General features: G+C 64.1%; 1 protein-coding gene across 4 annotated transcripts in view; it reads left to right on the top strand.

Moving 5' to 3' along the window:
* ANPEP (alanyl aminopeptidase, membrane) overlaps positions 1-15016 on the top strand; it is a 41577-nt gene extending 26561 nt beyond the window's left edge. For all 4 annotated transcript variants that reach the window (XM_084642487.1, XM_084642484.1, XM_084642486.1 and 1 more), the window contains exons 10-21: positions 7404-7469; positions 8241-8413; positions 8894-8973; positions 9333-9469; positions 9664-9719; positions 10748-10895; positions 11236-11327; positions 11955-12065; positions 12529-12696; positions 12864-13004; positions 13566-13647; positions 14387-15016. In XM_084642487.1, the coding sequence (XP_084498613.1) occupies positions 7404-7469; positions 8241-8413; positions 8894-8973; positions 9333-9469; positions 9664-9719; positions 10748-10895; positions 11236-11327; positions 11955-12065; positions 12529-12696; positions 12864-13004; positions 13566-13647; positions 14387-14539 (1407 nt within the window). In that variant the 3' untranslated portion in view covers positions 14540-15016. The remainder of the gene's footprint in view (positions 1-7403; positions 7470-8240; positions 8414-8893; positions 8974-9332; positions 9470-9663; positions 9720-10747; positions 10896-11235; positions 11328-11954; positions 12066-12528; positions 12697-12863; positions 13005-13565; positions 13648-14386) is intronic.
* Positions 15017-22977: the final 7961 nt, after the last annotated feature.

Below are 22977 nucleotides of genomic sequence, written 5' to 3'. Positions count from 1 at the left end.
ATTGATGGACCTCTCCTCCAGGAACTTATCTAGCTCTTTTTTGAACCCTGTTATAGTCTTGGCCTTCACAGCATCCTCTGGCAAGGAGTTCCTCAGGTTGACTGTGCACTGTGTGAAGAAATACTTCCTTTGGTTTGTTTTAAACCTGCTGCCTGTTAATTTCATTTGGTGATCCCCAGTTCTTGTGTTATGAGAAGGAGTAAATAACACTTCCTTGTTTACTTTCTCCACATCAGTCATGATTTTATAGACCTCTGTCATATGCCCCCTTAATCGTCTCTTTTCCAAGCTGAAAAGTTCCCATCTTATTAATCTCTCCTCATACGGCAGCTGTTCCACACTCCTAATAATTTTTGTTGCCCTTTTCTGAACCTTTTCCAATTCCAATATAGGTTTTTGAGATGGGGCGACCAGATCTGCATGCAAGATGTGGGCGTACCACGGATTTATGTAGAAGCAACATGATATTTTCTCTCTCATTATCTATCCCTTTCTTAATGATTCCCAACATTCTGTTTGCTTTTTTGATGGCCGCTGCACATCTAGTGGATGTTTTCAGAGAACTATCCACACTGACTCCAAGGTCTCTTTCTTGAGTGGTCACAGCTAATTCAGACCCCATCATTTTATATGTATAGTCGGGATGATGTTTTCCAGTGTGCATTGCTTTGCATTTATCAGCATTGAATTTCATCTGCCATTTTGTTGCCCAATCACTCAATTTTGGCAGTTTTTGTAGCTCTTCACAGGCTGCCTGGGACATAACTATCTTGAGTAGTTTTGTATCATCTGCAAATTTTGCTACCTCACTGTTTACCCCTTTTTCCAGATCATTTATGAACATGTTGAATAGGACTGGTCCCAGAACAGACCCCTGGGGGACACCAGTATTTACTTCTCTCCACTCTGAAAACTGACCATTTATACCTACCCTTTGTTTCCTATCTTTTAACCAGTTACCAATCCATGAGAGGACCTTCCCTCTTATCCCATGACTGCCTGCTTTGCTTAAGAGCCTTTGTTCAGGGACCTTGTCAAAGGCTTTCTGAAAATCTAAGTACACTGTATCCACTGGATCCCCCTGGTCCATGTGCTTGTTGACCCCCCTCAAAGAATTCCAGTAGATCGGTGAGGCAGGATTTCCCTTTACAAAAACCATGTTGACTCTTCCCCAACAAGTTACTGTGACGATGTGACTCAGCAGGGAGGGGGGAGTGTTGACCTGGGAATATGCCCTGGGGAGGGGAGACCTGAGAGCCTGCCACCTGAGCCAGGAGGGGGAGGGGGAGGGGGCGGTAACACCTCTGCCTGGGAATCTGGACAGAGGATGCAGCAGGGAACCTGCTGGGTGGGTTTAGTTTCAGTTTTGGGCTGGGTGGAGGAACGCAGGGAACCCCAGGGCTGGGGTCTAAGCTCCCTGCTCCCCCAGAAGGACGTGATTGAGGGATCCTGGGTGTACCCACAAGCTCTGTTGTGGACTGTGTTCCTGTTGTCCAATAAACCTTCTGTTTTACTGGCTGGCTGAGAGTCTCAGTGGATCCCAGGAAGAGGGGTGCAGGGCCTGGACTCCCCCACACTCCGTGACAACTGGTGGCAGCGGTGGGATCTACTGCACCCCGTGAACGGCGCTTCCTGCAGTAAGTGACTGGGGAGCAGTAAAACGAAGGGGGATTGACGGGGACCAGGCGTGCTGAAGATTCAGAGAGAGACGGTTTCAGGGGGCGGTTAACCCCTGGGAGTGTGTGACCAGAGAGAAGGACTTTCGCAGGAAAGAGTCCCCCGGGGAATTGCAGCGAGCGGTCCCAGGGGCGGAGGAGTCTGCCGCTCGACCCTCGCAAAGAGGTGGTGACCTCAAGAAGGACTGGCAGACAAGGGGTTTTTCCTGGAAACCGTAGAAAGCTGCCCGGCCTGCGAGTGGCCAGCAGGGAGATGTACGCTAAACGCCTTAAGAGCGACCTGGTGGAGCTGTGCAGCCAGAGGGGGCTGCGCATCGGGAGGTCCATCAAGGAACAGCTGATTGCCCAGTTGGAGGAGAGGGATCGCTTGGATGACCCGATCCCTGTCCCTGAGGGGAGCCGCCCGGCAGACGCAGCATGGGCCCTGGGGCCTGACCGGGCTGGGAGGGGTCAGACAGCTGCCGAGGACACCCCGAGACCCTTCCTACCTAGGCCTGGGGGAGGGGTTGGGGGAAGCCCGGCGAATACCGAGGGCACCCTGACCCTGGCAGCCAGCAGGGGATCCTCCCAGCGGAGCTCCCCATCCCTGGAGCAGATGCGGCTGGAATGGGAGAGGGAGATGAAAATGAGGGAGCTGGAGGATCATGAAAAACAACGTCAACATGAGCAGGAGGAGAAGGAGCGGGAACGTCAGGAGAAGGAGAAAAAAAGACAGCTTGAACTGGAGCTGGCCAGGCTGAGGAGCAGTGGGGCCCCAGCTGTGGTGAGTGCGGGGGGACCCAAGACTGCAAGGAACTTGGATAAGTGCTTCCTGGCCCAGCGGAAGGAGGGGGAGGACATAGATAGCTTCCTGACGGCCTTTGAGAATGCCTGCGAGATGCACAGGGTTGACCCTGCAGACAGGCTCCAGTTTCTCACCCCCTTACTGGACCCCAAAGCCGTGGAGGTGTACAGCCGGATGACGGGGCGGAGGCAGGGGACTATGAACTGTTCAAACAGGCCCTGCTCCGTGAGTTTGGGCTGACCCCCAAGATGTACCAGAGAAGGATCTGGAGTCAGCGTAAAACGCCTGAGGTCACCTACCTACAACTGGCCAACCGGATGCAGGGGTATGCCCGCAAGTGGACAGCTGGGGCCCGAGCTAAAGAGGACCTGCTGGACCTAATCGTACTGGAGCAACTGTATGAACAGTGCCCTTCCGACCTGAGGCTGTGGCTGGTGGACAAAAAGCTCGAGAACCCCCAGCACGCAGGGCAGCTGGCCGACGAGTTTGTGAACAGTCGGTCAGGGGGTAGCCGGGAGGAGTCCCAAAAGAACAGGCCCCCCCCGATGCAGAGAGAGAGTCACCAGGGGGCCTCCCAGCGGGGAAATAGGGAGAACCCCCTCCCATGGGGAACGCCTAGCGTCGGGCCCCTCCGACCTGCCCGAGGGGACCAACGTGACCTGAGCTGCTATCACTGTGGCCAGAGAGGCCACGTACGGTCCCAGTGCCCCGGGCTCAGCGACAGACTGAGCAGACCCAACCTACCCAGGGTTAACTGGGTAGGGACCCAGCTGGACGAGGGGCAGACGGCCCAGGCAAGGGGGGCTACCAGTTTACCACCTGCTCAGGAGGGAAGAGTACCCCAGGCCAGCTCCACCAGAGGGCTGGAGGCTCTGGACTCAGGGTGCTCAGTTTACAGGGTGGGCGTGGGGCTGTCCCTCCGGAGAGAGTGCCTTGTTCCCCTGGAGGTGGATGGGAGGAAGGTCAATGGATACTGGGATACGGGCGCGGAGGTGACGCTGGCCTGGCCTGAGGTGGTGGCCCCAGATCGGGTGGTGCCCAACACCTACCTGACCCTGACAGGGGTGGGCGGGACCCCATTTAAGGTGCCCGTGGCAAGGGTACACCTGAAATGGGGGGCCAAGGAGGGCCCCAAGGATGTGGGGGTAGACCACCATTTGCCCACTGAAGTTTTGATGGGGGGGGACCTAGAGGACTGGCCAAGCAACCCCCAGACCGCCCTGGTTGTGACCCGTAGCCAGAGCAGCGAGGAGCACTGCGCCCTGACCTCGGGGAGGGTGCCACACCGGAGGCGCAGGACCCTACCCTGGTGGGGAGGGAGCGCCGAGGGGCACGGCTCAGAGAGGCGGAGGCCTCAGACCCGGCCACTGAGGGGGAACCGGGCCCCATCCTTTCCCCAGCCGCTGAGTTCCAGGCCGAGTTGAGGAAAGATCCCTCCTTGCGGAAGCTCAGGGACCTGGCCGACCTCAGTGTGGGACGGACCATGAGGAGAGGCTGCCAGGAGAGGTTCCTGTGGGAGAAGGGGTTCCTGTACCGAGAATGGGCTCCCCCAGGGGAAGTAGAGTCCTGTGGGATCAGGAGGCAGCTGGTGGTCCCCCAGAAGTATCGCCGCAGGCTCCTGTCCCTGGCCCATGACATCCCCCTCGCAGGGCACCAGGGAATCCGGCGCACCCGGCAGAGGTTGCTACAGAACTTTTACTGGCCTGGGGTCTTTACCACGGTCCGGCAGTATTGCCGATCCTGTGACCCCTGTCAGAGGGTGGGGAAGGCCCGGGACAAGGGGAAAGCGGCTTTGAGACCTTTGCCCATCATAGAGGAGCCTTTCCAGAAGGTGGCCATGGACATCGTGGGGCCCCTCAGCAAGACGACCCGGTCGGGGAAGAAATACATTCTGGGGATGGTAGATTTTGCCACCCGCTACCCCGAGGCAGTGCCCTTAGCTTCCATTGAAGCAGACACCGTGGCCGATGCGCTCCTGACCATTTTCAGCTGAGTGGGGTTCCCCAAGGAAGTCTTGACAGACCAAGGCTCCAACTTCATGTCGGCCCTGCTCCGGTGCTTGTGGGAGAAATGTGGGGTCCGGCACGACTGGGCCTCAGCTTATCACCCCCAGTCCAACGGGCTGGTGGAGAGGTTTAACGGGACGCTAAAGATGATGCTGAAAACCTTTATGAACCAGCACCCGCAGGATTGGGACAAATACTTACCTCACCTGCTGTTCGCGTACAGGGAGGTGCCCCAGGAGTCGACCGGATTTTCGCCTTTCGAACTGTTATATGGCAGGAGGGTGAGGGGCCCCCTGGACCTGATGAGAGACGAGTGGGAGGGGAAGGCCACTCCCGATGGAGAGTCAGTGGTGGAGTATGTCCTGACCTGCCGAGAGAGACTGGCTGAACTCATGGGCCTGGCCAGGGAGAATCTGGCCAGAGCCCAGAGGAAGCAGAAGGTCTGGTATGACCGCACAGCGCGGGCCCGTGCCTACGTCACCGGGGATCAGGTGATGGTTCTCATCCCAGTGACAAAGAATAAACTACAGGCCGCCTGGGAGGGCCCTTTCAAGGTTGTCACGCAGCTCAGTGAGGTAAACTATGTGGTGGAGCTGTTGAACCGGGCGCACCACCGCCGGGAGTACCATGTGAATATGATGAAGCCATATTATGCCAGGGGGAATGTGGTGTTGGCCGTGTGTGGACAGTGGGAGGAGCAGGGAGATGACCCTTTAGTAGATCTATTCCCTGGGACCAGAGCTGGTTCCCCCCTGGAAACAATTCCCCTCTCGGATCAGCTAACCCCTGCCCAGCAAGCTGAGGTCAGGGAGGTGCTGCATCCGTACCAACAGCTGTTTTCCAGCCTGGACGCACTAATCCAACCAGCCTGGACCAACCAGCCTGGACGCACTAATCTGACTGTCCACCGGGTGCAGACAGGGTCGCACCCGCCGGTATGATGCTCCCCCTTCCGAGTCACAGGGAAAACTGCTCAGGAACTGGAAAGAGAGGTCCGAGACATGCTGGCTTTGGGGGTGATCCAGCCATCTGCCAGCCCTTGGGCCTCGCCGGTGGTGCTGGTCCCCAAAAAGGACGGGTCGGTCCGGTTCTGTGTGGACTATCGGAAGCTCAATGCCAGCACAGTATCTGATGCCTACCCCATGCCCAGGCCTGACAAGCTCCTAGACAAGCTGGGAGGAGCTCGGTACCTTACCACCATGGACCTTACAAAGGGCTACTGGCAAGTGCCGCTGGATGCAGATGCCCGGCTGAAATCGCCTTTATCACCCCTCTGGGACTCTATGAGTTCCTGACCCTGCCTTTTGGCCTCAAAGGAGCGCCGGCCACCTTCCAGCGCCTAGTGGACCAGCTCCTGAGGGGGATGGAGAGTTTTGCCGTGGCGTATATTGATGACATCTGTGTCTTTAGCCAGACCTGGGAGGACCACGTGTCCCAGGTTAGACAAGTGCTGGACCGACTCCAGGGGGCTGGGCTGACTGTAAAAGCGGAGAAGTGCAAGGTGGGGATGGCGGAAGTATCTTACCTGGGCCATCGGGTGGGGAGCGGCTGCCTAAAGCCAGAACCAGCCAAGGTGGAGGTGATCAGAGACTGGCCCGCTCCCCACACCAAAAAGCAGGTCCAAGCCTTTATTGGGATGGCAGGATACTACCGAAGACTTGTGCCCCACTTTCGCGCCATCGCCACCCCCATCACTGAGCTATGCAAGAAGGGGAAGCCAGACAAGGTGGTCTGGACCGAGCAGTGCCAGGTGGCTTTCCGGGCGCTGAAGGAGGCTCTGGTCAGTGGCCCAGTTCTGGCAAACCCAGACTTTGACAAGCCCTTTGTGGTGTTCACCGACGCCTCCGACACGGGACTGGGGGCAGTGTTAATGCAGGAGGATGAAAAGGGGGAGAGACACCCCATCGTGTACCTGAGCAAGAAGCTGCTACCCCGGGAGCAACACTACGCGGCCATCGAGAAGGAGTGCCTGGCCATGGTGTGGGCCCTCAAGAAACTAGAGCCCTATCTCTTCGGGCGACACTTCACCGTCTACACCGACCACTCTCCCCTCACCTGGCTGCTCCAGATGAAAGGAGCCAACGCCAAACTCCTGAGATGGAGCCTGCTCCTGCAGGATTACGACATGGATGTGGTCCACGTGAAGAGAAGGGCCAACCTGATAGCGGATGCGCTGTCCCGGAGAGGGGGCCCCGAACTTCCCCTGGTCACTGGTCAGCGTGACCCCGCTCAGTTCAGTCTCGAAGGGGGGAGAGATGTGAGGATGTGACTCAGCAGGGAGGGGGGAGTGTTGACCTGGGAATGTGCCCTGGGGATGGGAGACCTGAGAGCCTGTCACCTGAGCCAGGAGGGGGAGGTGACACCTCTGCCCAGGAATGTGGACAGAGGCTGCAGCAGGGAACCTGCTAGTGGGGGTTAGTTTTTCAGTTTGGGGCTGGGTGGAGGAACACAGGGAACCCCAGGGCTGGGGTCTAAGCTCCCTGCTCCCCCAGAAGGACTTGACTGAGGGGTCCTGGTTGTACCCACAAGCTCTGTTTTGGACTGTGTTCCTGTTGTCCAATAAACCTTCTGTTTTACTGGCTGGCTGAGAGTCTCAGTGGATCCCTGGAAGAGGGGTGCAGGGCCTGGACTCCCCCACACTCTGTGACAGTTACTTTCATCAATGTGTCTGACAATTTTGTTCTTTACTAGAGTTTCAACCAGTTTGCCCGGTACTGAGGTCAGGCTTACCGGCCTGTAATTGCCGGGGTCACCTCTGGAGCCCTTTTTAAAAATTGGTGTCACATGAGCTCTCCTCCAGTCATGTGGTGCAGAAGCTGATTTAAATGATGGGTTAAAGACGACAGTTAGTAGTCCTGCAATTTCACCCTTGAGTTCCTTCAGAACTCTTGGGTGAATCCCACCTGACCAACCTTCCCTTTCCCTGTGTTTTCACAGTCCTACCTCCAAGCCTTCAGCTACGGAAACACGGTCTACGACGATCTGTGGGATCATTTGCAAAAGGTGCGAAGCTCCTCCCACCAGCTGGAGGAGCATGGCCAGGGGCTGGGGCCGGGGTTCTGTTGCATGACACTTAGTGGCACTTTCCTGTAAGAAGCCCGTTACTGTCAGGGACGGGGGGCTGGGGCCCACCCAGCCGTGATGCAACTGAAATTAAGGTCCCGCAGCCACCTTCTCTCTGCCTCCATTTGCACGACATGCTCCCACACAGGGCACAGTGCTGGCTGCATGCCTGGGCCCCAGCAGGCACGTGGGCAGGCTTGGCGCACGGCTCCGCTGGGCACAGGACAGGAATCGGTGCCGCTCCCTGGCAGGGGCCTGATTGGCGCTTGTCTTGCCTCGCCCGTGCTGCACGAACACAGAGAATGGCATGGCCCCTGCCCCAGAGAGCGCCTGATCCTGCCAGCTCTTGCGCCCGGCTCATGCGAACAGCGCCAGGGAACCCTGCTGAGGCCGGCCGGGACAACCGTACGATACCGTTCTTTCCAGAGCTGGTGAACGGAGTCCTCGTTGCTGGGGGAGGTTGGCGTGATGCCGCCAGTGACTGCCAGAGCTCTAGACAGGCCGTGGCGGGGAGTGTCCCTGTCACAGCGCATGAAGCTGCTGTGGGGGTTCAACCGAACCTTCCCAAACACCCAGCTCTGGGCACTTCTCTCTTCCCCCAAAGGTGCCCTGTAGAAGGGCAGGGGGTGGGGATGGAGCCGGGTCCTAGCCTCTGCGGGAGCCGATCCACCGAGAACAGCAGCCAATAGCCCCTTCCTGCCCCCTGCACAGGTGGTGGTTGAAGACAACATTCAGCTCCCCACCACCATCAAAGGCATCATGGATCGCTGGACACTGCAGATGGGCTTCCCCATGGTGACCGTGGACACGAAAGTTGGCTCCATTAGCCAGAAACACTTCTTACTGGACACCGAATCCGTTGTCGAGCGGCCCTCGGCGTTCAAGTGAGTGATCGAGTGGCCCTTTTTCCCCTCTGAGGTCCCACACTGGAGAGGCTGGCTGTCCTAAGCACGGTGGGGCGTGAGCCCCTCCCCTGCCACCACAGAGCCCCATGGCTGTGCCTCTCGGAGGGGGCCCTCTGCGGGATCGTGGCCAGGGCTGCACTGCGGCACCCCCAGGTAGAGCTGAGAGAACTGAGACCTTGCGGTGCTGGGTCCCCTGGAGCCCCATGGGCCTTCTGCCTCCGAGAGGCTGAGGCCCGAGGCCAGCCCCGTTCCTCCGTGCTCCTTGCAGGGACCTCCCCGTGGGGCGTCACCCCTTTGAGGGGTGAGGGTGAGGGTGTGATTTGGGTGAGGCAGCAGTGATCACCGGGGGGGTGATCCCTTGCACTGGGGAGCTGGGACTCTGCCGGGGGCAGAACCAGGCAGAGTAAGGAAGAGCAGGAGAAGATCCCAGTGTCTGTCTGTCTGTCTGTCTGTCTGCAGCTACACCTGGATAGTCCCTGTCACTTGGATGAAGCAGCAGGATGGGACAGAACAGATGTACTGGCTCACCGAGACCTCAGGTACTTGCTGGTCCCTGGCCGTGTCCCAGGGAACCGGTGTTGCTGCAGGACCAGGATATGGTGCTAGCAGTTGCCAGGTTTGCTATGCCAGTGCCATGGTCAGTGCCCTGGGGAGATTTCAGTGCGGTTACTGGGGGTGTCACTACCCCCTCTTCAGCCCAGACAGGTCTGCAGGGGAAGAGTCTTTATCAGGGAGCAGCCCCCAGAGGGGCTCAGTGGGGGGTTCTAGGGGGCAGTCTCTGGAGGGGCTCCGGGGGGGGTTCTAGGGGGTGGCCCCTGGAGGGTTCTAGGCTCAGGCACTCTCTGCTGTAGACTTGAAGGGATGGGCCCCACTAACGTGCTTCCTTTTCCTTTCTCAGCCACCAGCTCATCGTTTGTGGTGGCTGGTGCCTCCAACTGGCTCCTGCTCAACATCAACGTGACGGGGTATTTCCGGGTGAACTATGACCAGGAGAACTGGAACAAGCTGCTGAGCCAGCTGGTCACCAATTACGAGGTACCCGAAAGCCCAGCCTCTGCCCCCGCACCAGCACTCTCAGCCCAGGGGACCAGGCCCCTGCCGTGGGGTGGTCGAGCCCCAAGCTGGGCCAGGGACCCCACAGCCAGCCCAAGCTGAGTCGCCCATTCCAAGGCTCTTCTCTCCGACCCGGTCTGCTCCTGCCCCTGGTAATCGTGTTTGCACTTTTCCAGGTCATCCCGGTGATAAACCGAGCCCAGCTCATTGACGATGCCTTTAACCTGGCCAGGTGAGTCGCCCAAGCCGCTGGGCCGCCACGGGGTGACAACCAGCCTCTGGCCTCCTCCCCCAGCCCCACGGCGGCGTCCTCTGCCCACGGCGCCGGAGCGCGGCTGGCAGGCCAGGGAGGAGTCTGTCCCCGCACCCCCCTTCAGGCAGCGAGAGGGAGGCCCCCACACCCTCCGGTTCCCCCTCTCTGGGCTGGGCAGGCCGGGAATCTCCCCCCCGCCCCACCGTTGTCTGGTCCCTGCTGCAGCGGGGGACGAGGGGCCGGCAGAGGCTGGGCGCTGGCGTCCCGGCAGGCCCACGGGCAGGGGACTGGGCTGCTGAACATCTGAGGCGTAGCACCTACCCCAGGTACACAGCCAGCCTGCGCCAGGCTCTGTCCCGCCTGGCCCCCTGGGTCTCTCACTGCCGTGCCCTGGTGCAAGGGGGTGAGGGGACCGTCCGGATGGGGGCTTCTGTGGGGAGCTGGGCTGCACGTCCTCCTCGCCAGGCCAGGCTGGCCCCTGTGCGTGGGGCAGCAAACATCCAGGGGGCAGGCGGGGGAGGGGGAGTAACTGAGCAGGCCCTGCAGGGGCTCTTCGGGATGGACTGGCCACTCTGCTGGCAGGCAAGCAGGGGGTCAGTCTGTGGGGTATTAGCAACAGGGGATGGGGAGGGGTCCATTGCTGGGGGGAATGGGAGGAGGCAGCCAGGTGGAGATGGGGGGGTCCATTGCCGAAGGGGATGGGAGGGGGTGGGGTTCATTGCCAGGCAGGGGGTGGGGAGAGGTTTAATTGCTGGGGGGTGGGATGGGAGGCGGTGGCCAGGCGGGAATGGGTGGGGGTCCATTGCTCTGGAGGAAGGGGAGGGGTTCTATTGCTGGGGGGGGATGCGAGGGGACAGCCAGGCGGGGACGGGGGAGTCCACTGCTGGGGGGCGGGGATGGGAGGGGGCGGGGTCCATTGCCGGGCAGGGAGGGCGCAGAGGGCACGGAAATGCCAGCACATCTGGTGCTGTGACAGGAGGACGTGAGCACTGCAATTGGCTGTTTAGGGCTAAACACATCGACATCACGCTGGCTCTGAAAACCACCACCTACCTGAAGGAGGAGCGGGAGTACCTGCCCTGGAGCGCGGCCCTCGACAACCTGGCCTACTTCCGCCTGATGTTTGACCGCAGCGAGGTGTATGGCCCCATGCAGGTGAGCCCCCACCTGCCTTGGGTGCGGTGGATTGTGGGCAGCATGGCCGGATGGTGCTCGGATGGGCGCTCTGCCATCCCCGCCTGTGCTGGGATCAGTTCAGCTGTGGGCCTGGCACAAAGGCAGGGCATAGGGTGGGCTCTGCAAATCACCCCCTGCGAGCCAGAGAGATGCCGAGGCAGGCCCCAGAGGGTGGGAGCTGCTCGGGGAAGGGCATGGGGTGAGGGAATGGAGGTGGCAGGAGCCGTGGGCGCGCTGGGTGATTGGGGCGTGGTGGGGGAAGGCTCAGAGCTACTGACCCTTCTGGCAAGCAGCGCTCACCCTGCCCGTCCTCCCCCAGAAATACATCCAGCAGCAGGTGATCCCCTTGTTCCAGTACTTTGGAAACATCACCTCCAACTGGACCAGTCTCCCGGAAGGCTTGATGGCGCAGTGAGTCCCAGCGCGGCGTGTCCTCTGGCCAGCCACAGGGCTGGCCCTGCGCCCCCGGCGCCCCCACGGCCTGGAGAACTGCTCCTCCCGTGACCACTGCTACCTCTCGGGTCCCCCCTTCCTTGCCCCACCCCTCAGCCAAGGGGGCGCTGGGCATGGCTCCCAGAGTGCGGGCACGCTGGGGCCGGTTGGGTGGCCCTGTGTTATGGGCATATGCCACTCTTCCAGACCCCGCCTCTCCTCCCGCTCTTCCTCCCTCTGCCCCACAGGACCCGAGAGACAGGGCGTCCCCTCCACACTGGTGGGATGGCTGAGCTGGGCAGCGGCACCCGCTGGGGAAGAAGCAGAAGCAGCTGCCACGCGGTGCCCGGTGGGAACGGCCCCGGGTTCACCCAGGCCAGCACTGTCCCCGAGAGTGCCCACTGCTCACAGCCTCCGAGTGAGGTGACCCCCACCCAGCCCGTGCTGCGCCTGGCAGATGGGGCAGCCGGAGAGACGCCTCCTGGGCCGGGCTGGTGATGGGCCGGTGGGCGCCTGCCTCTGTCACGGTCATTCTGCCTGGTCTCCCTGCCCCCTAGGGCCCCTTCGCCGGGTCCAGCCGCTGACACGGCTCCTCTCCCCACTCAGGTACAGCGAGATCAACGCCATCAGCACGGCCTGTTCCTATAAGGTCCCTGAGTGCAGCCAGCTGGCCACTGCCTTCTTCAACCAGTGGAAGCAAAACCCCAGCAACAACACGTGAGCCCTTCCCTGTGGCCTCTGGGATGGGGGGCTGGGCTGGACCGGACCGGGGCGTGGTACCCCTGGGATGGGGGGCTGGGCTGGACCGGGCCATGGAGCCCCCTGGGATGGGGGGCTGGGCTGGACTGGGCCATGGAACCCCCTGGGATGGGGGGCTGGGCTGGACCAGGCCATGGAGCCCTCTGGGATGGGGGGCTGGGGCAGGCCATTGAGGGAGCTCAGGCAGAATTTGCCTAGTTCCAGCTGGTAAATACCCAGCTCCCCGGCGCTGCCTGGGTCCTTGGTGTCCTAGTGAGATGCTAGCCCTACTCACGGGCCCGCTCTCTCCAGGTGGGGGTCGCCCCCCAGCACTCCTCCGTGGGAGCCTCTCCCCATGGTCTGCGCCAGGGCTCTGCTGAGTGGGGCCCGGTGCCTGAGTTTCCCCGGCACGGCCCCCATGACAGGCATGTTCCCCCCCCAGGATCCCCCCGAACCTGCGCTCCTCCATCTACTGCAGCGCCATACAGATGGGCAGCGAGGCAGACTGGGACTTCCTCTGGCAGATGTTTAAAAACGCCACCGTGGTGGCCGAAGCCGACAAGCTGCGCTCGGCCCTGGCCTGCAGCAAGGAGCCTTGGATCTTGAGAAGGTGGCGGGGGGGGAAGGGCACACAGCTGCCCTTGGGGAATGGGGGCCTGTGGGCGTGGGGATGGGGAGGGTCCAGGCTGCCATGGGCACGGGGAAGGAGAAGGGCCTGGGGTTGCCTGCAGCGGTTGGCGGCCCTGCGTGTACCAGCCCTGCCTGCCCCCTCCCCAGGTATCTGCAGTACGCCCTGGATCCCACCAAAATCCGGAAGCAGGATGCCACCTCCACCATCAACAGCATCGCCAGTAACGTGGTGGGGCAGAGCCTGGCCTGGGACTTCATCCGGGGCAACTGGAAGACCCTTTTCACGCAGTGAGTACCATGGAGGGGCAGCCCGGGGGAGCGGGAGGGGGGCTGGGGAATGTGGGGAAGCAAGGGGGAGTGGGGGAGCTATAGGGGATGGGGGGTAGGGGGATGGAACAAGCAAGGGGGAATGGGGGGGCAATAGGGAGTGGAGAAGCTACGGGGGATGGGGGGGTAGGGGAGCAAGGGGGATGGGACAAGTAAGGGGGGATGGGGAATGTGGGTGGGCAATGGGGAGCCTGGCTGGGGGAGGGGGAGGAGCAAGGGGGGATGGGGAATGGGGGTCAATGGGGAGCCTGGCTGGGGGAGGGGGAGGAGCAAGGGGAGAGGGGGAATGGGGGGGGCTCTCAGTCTCTCCCCGCACGTTCTGTGCCCTTCGTGCCATCCCGGGCTCCTGTGGCTCCTGGCGAAGGGCAGGGGGTGCTCCCTGCCCCCATGCCCTGAAGCTCTTCCCTCTGCTGAGCCCTGGCAGAGACATGGCCCCGGGGTGGCTGTTTCTGGGATGCTGCCCCTGTGGGAGGAAGGCACCTGCCCCACGCCCGCCTGCTCACCCCACCCTCCCCTCTGCAGGTACGGCGGGGGCTCCTTCTCCTTCTCGAGCCTGATCCAGGCGGTGACGCAGCGCTTTGCCTCTGACTTCGAGCTGAAGCAGGTGAGGCCCGTCCCAGGCCTGTCGGTGCGCTGGGGGGCGCGGCCCCTTGGGAAGGGAGAGCCCCGACAGGTCTGCTCTAGCCCCCCCCCCAGGGCCTGGCCCTGGCTCCCCGCAGCCTGTCCCCGGGGCCTGGCCCAGGTGGGCTGTGAGCCGCCCGAGTGCTGGGGCCGGCACCATTTTGTGTGGGGTTGTCGGAGCTTTGCAGCCCCTCTCCATTACTGTGGCTCAGCCGCCAGGCCGGAGCTCCTTGCCTGGCCACCCTGCAACAGAGGGGTCCTGCCTCCCTGCCGGGAGGGTGAGTCCATCAAGCCCCCGTCACTTGGGGGCAAGCCAGGGCAGATCTAGGGAGAGGTCCAGCTGTGATGACAGCCCCAGGGACGCCAGCGCCCCGCTACCTCCAGACGCACATGCCCCCTGCCCGTTGGCGGGGCCGCAGCCGAGGAATTGGTGCTGCAGGAAACCTCGTGTGTTACCTAAGCACCCCTAGGCCCAGCTCCATGGGCCGAATGCCTGTCCCTTGGGTTCACATCCTGGCTCCCGCCCTGCGTGGCCAAGCTGCTTCCCTGCTCCTCCTGAGTCCACCCCTCTGGCCCCGCGGGCGTCTGGGGCTGCGCAGCCCCCTGCCCAGGTCTGAGGTGCCCGGGTGGGTGCCAGGGCCGCCGGAGGGCACCGCGGTGCAGAGGTGGGTGCTGTCCTGCTGCCGCCCGCGCTCACTCTCGGGCCCGCTCTCTCTCGGCAGCTGGAGCAGTTCAAGGCGGACAATGCTGGCGTGGGCTTTGGGTCGGGCACACGGGCGCTGGAGCAGGCCCTGGAGAAGACCGCAGCTAATATCAAATGGGTGGCAGAGAACAAGCAGACGGTGCTGACGTGGTTTGAGACGGCAAGCAGCTGAGTGGGTGAACTCAGTAACACCGAACCCCCCCACGTCTGCCTCCTCCCGCTGCTCGGGGTGGGGGCAAGGGGGCTGAGCCCCGGGCTCCCGAACCCCATGCCCTGGGCATGCAGCCTCCTGAACTCTCCTGTCACTGGGCCCAGGCTCCCTCCCCAGAGAGCCCCACACCCTCACCCCCACACCCTATTCGGCCTACACCCCCAGCGTGCTCTGCACAGCCTGGGGCTCAGCCTGGCCGGGGTCCCACAAGGATTTGCACACTGGCCCCACTGCCAGGGCCTCGCCACAGCCCTGGTTTCCGTGACTGTCCCAGGGAAGCCCAGGTGCCCGTGGGCTGGTCACGGGCAGACAGGAGGGTGAGGACAGCGGGGCTGCTGACTGGGGACCCCCCAGCCCCGCTGTGGGCCAGGACATGTGCGTGGTGTATAGTCCTTCTCAGCCCAGACATTGTAAATAAAGGCTTAATGTTAAAAGGTAGAGCTGTGGGCTTGGGCTTGGCCTGGCCACACCCACGTCTCACTCCCACGCTCAGCTTGGGCAAGTGCACGGGCTGTTTCCTTTGCCGCCGGCATGGTCAGCGGTGGGGAAGGCAGGGAGAACTGCGGGGGGGAGGATGTGAGCCGGAGGCAGGTGGACCAGGGAGCGGGGGACCTGGGAGAACAGGAAGCGAACCCGCTGAGGCTGGTAGGAGCCCGGTGCTGGGTGGTGGCGAGGCCTGGCGGTGCCCGTCTGACGGCGTGTGTCAGCGATCCCCAGGGGCCAGGCCGGCCCCAGCTCTGCTCCCAGACAGGGCCGTGCAGGCTGGTGCAGAGTGACGCGGGCGAGGGGGGATCCGTGCGAGTGCCGGGGGCAGGGAGCAGGCCCCCTGAGAAGGCACAGGAGCAGCGGGCCCTGGGGGGAGGCAGAGGGAGCAGGCCCCACCACAGAAGCGAGAGGAGAGTTCCCTCCATCCAGTCCAACCCTCTCTCCGTGGTGCCCTGTGGCACAGCCAGAGCTCGGTCCAGCCTGGCTGGGAATCTTCCCCCGTGACGGGGCTCCCGCCCCGTCCCCCGGCGCTGTCTGCCGGGACGTGAGGCTCTGGCGGTGCAGCCCTGGGAGCCTGGCCCTGCAGGGACACGCTGCCCGGCCCTGGCTTTGCAGCTTGGCGATGGGGTCGGTGCCCAGGTCTGACCTGGGCGCAGCGGCCATTTGGAGGACGGGCCGGGGCTGCAGGCGTCTCTGGCTGCGTCGGGGGCAGCGCGGCAGCCCTGGGCTGAGGACGGAGGTGTGATGTGGAACCTGGGTGGGCACCATTAGCATGTCCAAGCCTGGGGAAGGGGCAGGCAGTGGGGTGGGAAACCAAGGGGGCTCGGAGGCAGAGTCAGGCCTGTGTGACCCGTTCACGTCGTGCCATGCGTGGGTCTGGAGTCACTTGGATAGCAGCCTACTTTCCTTGCAGGAAGGTGGCATCGCCTTCTCTGTGTCCCCCCCTGAGCTCCGGCCCCAGGAGTCCCCTTGACCGCCCTCTGCCTGTGACCCCCCATGACCCACTGTGATTCGCCTGGCCCCATTGCCTCATGACCCCCATCCTTGTGACCCCCATGTTTCCCCTGAGTCCCTGCCCATCTCCCTGAGCACCCAGGTCCTCTGGCTAAGTCGGGGAGCAGGGGCCGGAGCTCCCGGCTTTGGGGGACTCAGGCCGTGTCAGAGGTGTGCTGGGCTGCTATCGCTGTTTCTCCAGGCTGCCAAGGGGCCCCAGGGCTCGCGGGGTGAGATGGGTCCAGTTCCGCTCGCGGTGACTTCAGGCCCTGCCCAGTTGCCTCCAAGAAGCGCCATGGGCAGGGGCTGGCCACGTGGGGAGTGCGCTCGCCCGCGTTCTGTGCCGCACCAAGGGCCCTGCTCCAGGCACTGCCCGGGGCTGGAGAGACCTGTCAGCCCTACACAGCCCCGCGCCGGGCCCCACACAGCCCCAGGCCCCGCCCAGCCCCGCGCTGGGCCCCCCTCAGCCCCACACAGCACCAGGCCAGTTCCCCCATGTCAGCCCCACACAGTTAGACACTGGGTCCCCTTGGCAGCCCCCTGGGGGGCAGTGTCAGGCCCTGCTCCCAGACTGGGTCATTCTCATGCAGGCAGAAAGCCCAGCGCTGCCCACACAGCCGGGTAGGGAGCTGACAGCACCCATGGGGGCGCTCCCCCTCCTGGCAGGGGGCTAATGAAATCTGGGCCTGCTGGAGAAATGTAACCGAGCATGAGCCAGATCAGAGCATGGGAGGAGCAGGGACCCTGGTCATGCGGTTCCGCATCCATCACCGTCCACCCACCCTGCCTTCAGAAACTGTGTCTGCGGGCTCCCAGAGACTCCCCGCCTCCCCCAGCACCCGCCCACTCCCAGATACACCCCACCCCAGCACCCGCCCACTCCTAGAGCCAAGTCTGCCTAGCACCCACCCGCTCCCAGAGACTCCCCGCCCCCCCCAGCACCCGCCCGCTCCCAGAGACACCCCACCCCAGCACCCGCCCGCTCCCAGAGACTCCCCTTCTCCCACAGCACCCGCCCGCTCCCAGATACACCCCACCCCAGCACCTGCCCACTCCTAGAGCCAGGTCTGCCTAGCACCCACCCGCTCCCAGAGACTCCCTGCCTCCCCCAGCACCTGCCCGCTCCCAGAGACACCCCGCCTTCCCCAGCACCCACCCGCTCCCAGAGACTCCCCGCCTCCCCCAGCACCCGCCCACTCCCAGATACACCCCACCCCAGCACCCGCCCACTCCTAGAGCCAAGTCTGCCTAGCACCCACCCGCTCCCAGAGACTCCCCGCCCCCCCCAGCACCTGCCCGCTCCCAGAGACACCCCACCCCAGCACCCGCCCGCTCCCAGAGACTCCCCTTCTCCCACAGCACCCGCCTGCTCCCAGATACACCCCACCCCAGCACCTGCCCACTCCTAGAGCCAGGTCTGCCTAGCACCCACCCGCTCCCAGAGACTCCCCGCCTCCCCCAGCACCCGCCCGCTCCCAGAGACACCCCGCCTTCCCCAGCACCCACCCGCTCCCAGAGACTCCCCCAGCACCCGCCCACTCCCAGATACACCACACCCCAGCACCCGCCCACTCCTAGAGCCAGGTCTGCCTAGTACCCGCCCGCTCCCAGAGACTCCCCGCCTCCCCCAGAACCCGCCCGCTCCCAGAGACACCCCGCCTCCCCCAGCACCCGCCCGCTCCCAGATACACTCCACCCCAGCACCTGCCCACTCCCAGAGCCAGGCCTGCCTAGCACCCGCTCACAGAGACGGCCCACCTCCCCCAGCACCCGCCCACTCCCAGATACACCCCACCCCAGCACCTGCCCACTCCTAGAGCCAGGTCTGCCTAGCACCCACCCGCTCCCAGAGACTCCCCGCCTCCCCCAGCACCTGCCCACTCCCAGATACACCACACCCCAGCACCTGCCCACTCCTAGAGCCAGGTCTGCCTAGCACCCACCCGCTCCCAGAGACTGCCCGCCTCCCCCAGCACCCGCCCGCTCCCAGAGACACCCCACCCCAGCACCCGCCCACTCCTAGAGCCAGGTCTGCCTAGTACCCGCCCGCTCCCAGAGACTCCCCGCCTCCCCCAGAACCCGCCCGCTCCCAGAGACACCCCGCCTTCCCCAGCACCCACCCGCTCCCAGATACACCCCACCCCAGCACCTGCCCACTCCCAGAGCCAGGCCTGCCTAGCACCCGCTCACAGAGACGGCCCACCTCCCCCAGCACCCGCCCACTCCCAGATACACCCCACCCCAGCACCTGCCCACTCCTAGAGCCAGGTCTGCCTAGCACCCACCCGCTCCCAGAGACTCCCCGCCTCCCCCAGCACCTGCCCACTCCCAGATACACCACACCCCAGCACCTGCCCACTCCTAGAGCCAGGTCTGCCTAGCACCCACCCGCTCCCAGAGACTGCCCGCCTCCCCCAGCACCCGCCCGCTCCCAGAGACACCCCACCCCAGCACCCGCCCACTCCTAGAGCCAGGTCTGCCTAGTACCCGCCCGCTCCCAGAGACTCCCCGCCTCCCCCAGAACCCGCCCGCTCCCAGAGACACCCCGCCTTCCCCAGCACCCACCCGCTCCCAGATACACCCCACCCCAGCACCTGCCCACTCCCAGAGCCAGGCCTGCCTAGCACCCGCTCACAGAGACGGCCCACCTCCCCCAGCACCCGCCCACTCCCAGATACACCCCACCCCAGCACCCGCCCACTCCTAGAGCCAGGTCTGCCTAGCACCCACCCGCTCCCAGAGACTCCCCGCCTCCCCCAGCACCCGCCCGCTCCCAGAGACTCCCCACCTCCCCCAGCACCCACCCACTCCCAGATACACCCCACCCCAGCACCCGCCGACTCCTAGAGCCAGGTCTGCCTAGCACCCACCCGCTCCCAGAGACTCCCCGCCTCCCCCAGCACCCGCGCGCTCCCAGAGACTCCCCACCCCAGCACCTGCCCACTCCTAGAGCCAGGTGTGCCTAGCACCCACCCGCTCCCAGAGACTCCCCGCCTCCCCCAGCACCCGCCCGCTCCCAGAGACTCCCCGCCTCCCCCAGCACGTGCCCGCTCCCAGAGACACCCCGCCTCCCCCAGCACCCGCCCACTCCCAGATACACCCCACCCCAGCACCTGCCCACTCCTAGAGCCAGGCCTGCCTAGCACCCACCCGCTCCCAGAGACTCCCCGCCTCCCCCAGCACCCGCCCGCTCCCAGAGACTCCCCGCCTCCCCCAGCACCCGCCCGCTCCCAGATACACCCCACCCCAGCACCTGCCCACTCCCAGAGCCAGGCCTGCCTAGCACCCACTCACAGAGACGCCCCACCTCCCCCAGCACCCGCCCACTCACAGATACACCCCACCCCAGCACCCGCCCACTCCTAGAGCCAGGTGTGCCTAGCACCCACCCGCTCCCAGAGACTCCCCGCCTCCCCCAGCACCCGCCCACTCCCAGATACACCCCACCTCAGCACCTGCCCACTCCTAGAGCCAGGTCTGCCTAGCACCCGCCCGCTCCCAGAGACACCCCACCCCAGCACCTGGCCACTCCCAGAGCCAGGCCTGCCTAGCACCCGCTCACAGAGACGCCCCACCTCCCCCAGTCCTTGCCCGCTCCCAGAGATGCCGCACCTTCCCCAGCACCCGCCCGCTCCCAGAGACACCCCTCCCCAGCACCTACCCGCTCCTAGAGCCAGGTCTGCCTAGCACCCGCCCGCTCCCAGAGACACCCCACCCCAGCACCTACCCGCTCCCAGAGCCAGGCCTGCCTAGCACCCGCTCACAGAGACGCCCCACCTCCCCCAGTCCTTGCCCGCTCCCAGATACACCCCACCTCCCCCAGCCCCCTGTCCACTCCCAGAACTGGGCCTGCCTAGCACCCACCTGCTCCCAGAGCTGCCCTCCTCCCAGCACCCGCCCGCTCCCAGAGCCGGGCCTGCCTAGCACCCACCCGCTGCGAGAGCCACCCCCCTGCAGCGCCCACCTGCTCCCAGAGCTGCCCCCCCCCAGCACCAAACCTGGCTGAGTGACCCTACAATAACAAACCAGCATGAGCCAGGGCAGGATGGAAAGGGTTTAATCAGAAGGCATTTCCTTGCCAGGCACGGCCAGAGTGAAGTGTGGGGCAGGGACCTGCCGAGAGCAGAGCTGCCGCCCTGAGCGCTAGTCCGTGAAGAGCCCCGTATCTCCGCACCCCAACGTTGCCAATGTCCTGCTTCTCATCACCTCTTCAGTGCCAGCGGCCCCCCATTCCTGCTGCTGGGCCGGCTCGGCCGGGATACCCCAGTGGTGGCTGCGGGCTGGCTGGGGGCTGGGGTCAATGGACCAGTCCAGGGCTGGAGACATGGGCCCTGCCTTGTGCCAAAAGAAAAGCCGTGTTTAAACAGGTGCCAGGTGGGCCGGCCAGGGCGAAGCGCACTGCACCCGTGCCAGATTCCACCAGCCCCAGTTCTCAGGCACCCCCTTGCCCAGGGCGCCGCGGGGACAGACCCTGTGCGCCTCAGCTGCATTCTGAGGGAGCATTTCCCCCTCCCCGCAAGGCTCTGCGTCAGACCCAGCTTCTGGCTCAGGGGCCCCGTTGCACAGACCCTCGGAGTCGTGTGCGGGTGTCACGGAGGCCCCGGGCGATGCTCTGGATCTGCTCCCCATGAAGCCAGTCAGGACTCTGGGGAAGTCTCCTCTTGGGGAGCAGCCTGTCTGCAGGACACACAGCTCACCCGGCTTCCCCCTTCCTGGGTCTGACCTCGGAGCATTCAGCCTCCTCTGCCCCTCCGTGCGCTTCCCACAGCGAGTCCGCCCAGGCGGGCTCCTGGGGAAGCCAGAGGGTCCTGCCCCCCAACTCCGCAGTCAGACGTGACTCTCAGCCAGCCAGTAACACAGAAGGTTTATTAGACGACCGGAACATGGTCTAACACAGAGCTTGCAGGTGCAGAGAACGGGACCCCTCAGCTGGGTCCATTTTGCGGGGCAGTGAGCCAGACAACCCCGTCTGCCCTTCACTCCATGTCCCAGCCAGCCCCAAACTGAAAACTCTCCAGCCTCTCCTCTTGCCTTTGTCTCTTTCCCTCCCGGGCCAGGAGGCCACCTGATCTCTTTGTTCTCCAACCCTTCAGCTCTCACCTCGCAGGGGGGAAGGGCCCAGGCCATCAGTTGCCAGGAAACAGGGTGTTGGCCATTCTCTGTGTCCAGACCCCTGCACACACCTGCCCTCTAGGGCTCTGCAACGATCATACACCCTTACCCCACCCCCTAGATACTTAAGAACTGCCTAGGGGAAACTGAGGCACCCCCACACTATTCAGAGGAAACATTAAGAACAGTCCCATTTCGTCACAGCGGGGCACACTCGGGGCGCTGCACATTATACAAAGCGATGGGTAGTTCCCCTGGCTGGGCCTCCTGCTCTGCAGCATGGGAGGGTCCAGGTGGTGTCCCCGCAGCAGCAGCAGCCCGCCGCAGTTGGCCCTGGCAGGGGGAGCGGGCCCTTGTTTCCAACCAGATGCCCCCCCGTCCAGCCGGGGAGCGGGTGTTGCAGACCCCAGCACCGTCTGCGCGGCAGCGTGCTATGCCCCCGTATTGCCCACATCCTTCCCTGGGCTCCCGGCGCAGAACCCACCTCAGGCCCGGGCAGGGCACAGCGCCAGGTGCCCCGGTAGCACCTGGCTGTCATGGCAGACCCTTGGGGCCCCATGCCCAGCGTCATGGGTGGCTCAGCCCCGGTACTGGGGGGGTGCTTTCTGCCCAGCCACCCTGCCAGGTAGCTTGGGCAGAGTGGCCCAGGGGACCCCAGGGGGCAGAGAGAGGCACATTAAAGGGAGGCTCCTGGCTTCCAAGCTGCTGCTGCTGGAGGGGTCTGAGGAGCCAGCCCAGATCTCTCCTGCATGGCATTCCAATCGGAGCTGTTGTGCCAGGGCCCAATGCCCCAGGCTTGCCCCGCGCAGAGCCCCGGGCTGCAAGCAGGTACTATGGCCCACCAGCTTGGATCCCCTCGGGGAACTTGGCCCGGTGTGGATGCTGCCAGCCTCCTGCGTACGGGGCCAGGAAGGGGCCCCCCAAGCTGCCTGCAAGACAGAGTGCAGTGTGTACCTGGTCGAAAGCAGCCAGCAGGGGGCAGTGCGTGGGCGATGTCCAGTGCCGTGCGTCCGTGGCTCCGATCCCGTTGGGCTCAGGGGGGCCAGCCGGGCCAGTGCAGGATCCCCAGGATGCTGTGCCATGGGGCTCTGGAAGGCTCCCTGCCTTGGGGCGGGAGGTGGGCGAGCCCCAGGCCATTAAGTCTGAGATCTGGGCCCCACGGAGCTCCGGGGGAGTCCCTGTTTCAGAGCAGGAGGTGGGTGTCATCCAGGACGCTGCTCCAGCACTTTGAGTCCAAACCAGCTCCGGGGACGTCCCTGCGGCAGGGCAGCAGGTGGGCGACACCCAGGACGCTGCGGCCGGGGGGGACCCCTCCCACGGGGCTGGAGATGCTGCCTGGAGGCCAGGGGTTCTGGCCTGGCAGCAACCCAGCCCCTCGGGGCACAGCTGGCAGCGCCGGCGTGGGCCCTCTCTCCTCTGGGCCAGCGTCTCCTCGCTGAGCCCCAGCAGCTCCGACAGGTGGGAGATGTAGCGGATGGTGAGGCGCAGGGTCTCGATCTTGGTCAGGCTCTGGCCGGCCGGTGCCACCGAGGGGGGCAGGTAGCGTCGCAGGGTGTGGAGAGCCTTGGACAGGTTCCTCATGCGCAGCTTCTCCCGCTCGCTGGCGCTCTGCCTCTGCCCGCCGCCTGCCCTGCCCTGTGCCCTCTGGCTGCTGCGGCAGGGATCCGCCCGGTGCTTGGGGGGCAGAGCGGGTGCTCGCCCCGGGAGGCAGCCGTGGAGGGGCTCCTGGGAAGCCAGGAGTGCAGAAGAAGGGGACAGGCTATAGGAGTCTGAGGAGGAGGTGGGAGAGGTGGAGGCTGAGTGGGCCC

Source organism: Lepidochelys olivacea (assembly GCF_965140295.1).
Source record: "Lepidochelys olivacea isolate rLepOli2 genome assembly, chromosome: 10".
Taxonomy (NCBI): domain Eukaryota; kingdom Metazoa; phylum Chordata; order Testudines; family Cheloniidae; genus Lepidochelys; species Lepidochelys olivacea.
This window is presented reverse-complemented; position numbering and strand designations above follow the sequence as displayed.